The sequence below is a fragment of the Rhagoletis zephyria genome, unplaced genomic scaffold, assembly GCF_001687245.7.
Source record: "Rhagoletis zephyria isolate East Lansing unplaced genomic scaffold, Rhagoletis_zephyria_1.1 Rzeph_scaffold_04835, whole genome shotgun sequence".
Lineage (NCBI taxonomy): Eukaryota > Metazoa > Arthropoda > Insecta > Diptera > Tephritidae > Rhagoletis > Rhagoletis zephyria.
In genome coordinates this window covers 28,812-31,227 of record NW_016161918.1, presented here as the reverse complement: position 1 = coordinate 31,227, position 2,416 = coordinate 28,812, and the positions used below count along the sequence as shown (strand labels likewise).

General features: G+C 40.2%; 1 protein-coding gene across 1 annotated transcript; it reads right to left on the bottom strand.

Annotated features, from left to right (window-relative positions):
• Positions 1–1,302: 1,302 nt before the first annotated feature.
• Positions 1,303–2,156, bottom strand: LOC108371264 (putative nuclease HARBI1). The gene is made up of 4 exons (XM_017626782.1): positions 1,950–2,156; positions 1,584–1,897; positions 1,425–1,528; positions 1,303–1,371 (listed from the first exon to the last, which is right to left on the bottom strand). Exons 1-4 carry the CDS (start codon positions 2,060–2,062, stop codon positions 1,303–1,305), a joined length of 600 nt encoding a protein of 199 aa, XP_017482271.1. The 5' UTR covers positions 2,063–2,156.
• Positions 2,157–2,416: the final 260 nt, after the last annotated feature.

The window sequence follows — 2,416 nt, the reverse complement described above, 5'->3', positions numbered from 1 at the left end:
TTATTCATTGGCTTTGTTCTGGCTTAAGTTCTGCCTTAAACATAGGCTGAGCGATTTTTGCTCTGTTGATAATATTGACAACATTTTTAACAGAAAATCCTGCCTTCGCTAGAGCATGAGCAATATTACCAATGGGTACACTTGATTCTATACCGTTTATTACTACTTGCAGTCCTTTGCTGCTTTTGAGCTGGTACGTATAGAAGTTTTTCTTATATTCATTAAGGTGTTTTCTTCAGTTAGAATCTGAAGTTTGGTCTCTTTAATATTTCCCTTGGTAACTGACGTTACGTGGAACGTATTGTCTCCAATAAGCTGAGTTAATTTATTCACGAACTCACTAAGTTTTGCTCTCGTAAATAAATTGGGGGCGGTTTGGGTTTGGCTTTAGAAACTTCATTCGGCTCTTTGTCACATTCGTTGTCCAGAATCGCAAACTTATTTCCCAGTAGAGGGTTAATGTCAGTGGTTTTCGTTTTTGCAATTTTTGATGGGTTTGCAATTTTTTTCTGCTGTGGGCTTAATTTTCGTTTGACTTGTATATAACTATCAATACCCGTTTGAGTCAATGTACGGGTTGTTGGATTAAGTAGGTCAACTTGCGCTGAGCTGCGTTGCTTGGCTTGGGCTGGTGTCGAAATTGCCGTTTGTGCAGGTGTGGGTGAACTGCGTTGTGAAACCGCTGTCATTGCTGAAGCCGTGGTTGTAGTCGTTGTTGTGAGAGCTGCGCACACCGTTGTTACTGTGCTTGTTGCTAAGCTAGTGCTTTGTTGTTGCGTTAGACCAACTTGGTCTACCAGAGACATTGGCGACTGTGCATGCCAAGGTGTTTGAGGGGAAGGAGAGAACGATTTATCGCGATCAGGGCTCGAATCGTAACAGTCGTGAACGAGCAACTCGTCACGTAAAATTGACAAAATCGGATTGTGACAGACGTGAACGAACTTCTCATATCGTAATTCGGTATTATGACAGGCGTGAACGAGCAAGTGAACGCACTCGTTCGTTCGAACTGTCATTCGATTAATATTTGACGAACGTACGCGCGCAAAATTTGATATTTTTTTTTTAAATGTAAGTAATTATAAAATTTGTGCAAACATATACAAGTTTATAGCTATTTTTCTTATTTTAGGACCAACTACAATAAATTAAACTCTACGCAGAAGGAACTCATGGCGGAGTTCATGACCGAACACCCTGACTTGGCAAAGAGTTTACTCCCAGACTGCTCGCAGGGAAAACCAACGGCCAACCGTTTGTGGGAAAACCTCACCAAACAATTACATGTGGTGGACCTTTTCAGGAGTCATGGGCTGCATCTCCATATTGACAATTTATGGCAAGAATCTTGCAAGTGTGGTCACAAATCTGGCAAACGGAATATTAGCAATAAAATGTTAAAATAAAAGAAAATAAATTACTAGCATAACGTTAAGACTATGGTAACCTTTCCTGTTGAAGTACATGTGCTCGTCTCTAATTGGCTTTTGTAATCCAATGTGTGTTCCGTCTACGCATCCAACCACTAAAAGGAAAAACATTGGATTCACTACGCATTTCATTAGAACGCCTCTTCCTACCTCCAGGTATTTTATATTTTTCCGCAAACCACTCCTTACATCTTGAAGATTCGTTGGGCTGGAACTTTATAAATTCCGGACACAATTTCGTTTCCATTTCTTTTAAGACGTTGGACGTCAATTTTGATACCGTGCACATACCTATCAGGTAATCGCTATCAACTGTGTGCTGATAGTTACCACTTGCAAGGAGTGAGAGGCTTGCAGCCAATTGCAAAGCAGCAGGAACGGCTTTTGTGTCATCGCAGTTTATGTTTGTTTTCGATAAAACATACTGGAATGCCTCCTTGCTTAACCGAAATCTTTTGATGAATCTGGAAGTATAGGAGTAGAGAAGGTAATTTATTTCCTATGTTAATTACTTACGCGTTGTCGGATAATGCCAATGGATTGCTTCTGCCCCGAAGTTGCTTACGCACAACTCTTTCGTCATTTTCGCTTTCGCTAGAGCTTAAATAAAATAAAAGGCTCGGCTCCATTTTAGTTTTGCCGCTTTTCTTTATTTACTTTTCACTTATTTTGACACTTCAATGTCTATTGTGACTTAAAAAAGGAAGAAGAGAAAAATAATCGATAACCAAATAAACAATAACGATTCGTTCTCCTTCGATTGTTATCATCCGATATTGTTCATTCGATTAAACGATCACGTAATTTGTGTTCGTACAATTGCCGACTCGTTCACGTCTGTAACGATTCGACCCCAGCATTGTTTGCGGGGGAAACGAACGAAAAGTAAGCATTTCGTCGATCAGCTGAATGCTTTTGGTCAGCATCTGTTACGGCAAGGTTCGTTTCACTGCACTTGGTGCTTGTTTCACTATTCGGTAAGC

What these genes read in the sequence shown, in the direction of transcription:
- LOC108371264 (XM_017626782.1), bottom strand. Translation starts at nt 2,062, where the DNA reads ATGGAGCCGAGCCTTTTATTTTATTTAAGCTCTAGCGAAAGCGAAAAT. An exon ending in AAAATATAAAATACCTGGAG is followed by an intron (nt 1,529 to 1,583) that starts GTAGGAAGAGGC and finishes TTTTCCTTTTAG; the next exon opens with TGGTTGGATGCGTAGACGGA. An exon ending in ATAGTCTTAACGTTATGCTA is followed by an intron (nt 1,372 to 1,424) that starts GTAATTTATTTT and finishes TCCGTTTGCCAG; the next exon opens with ATTTGTGACCACACTTGCAA.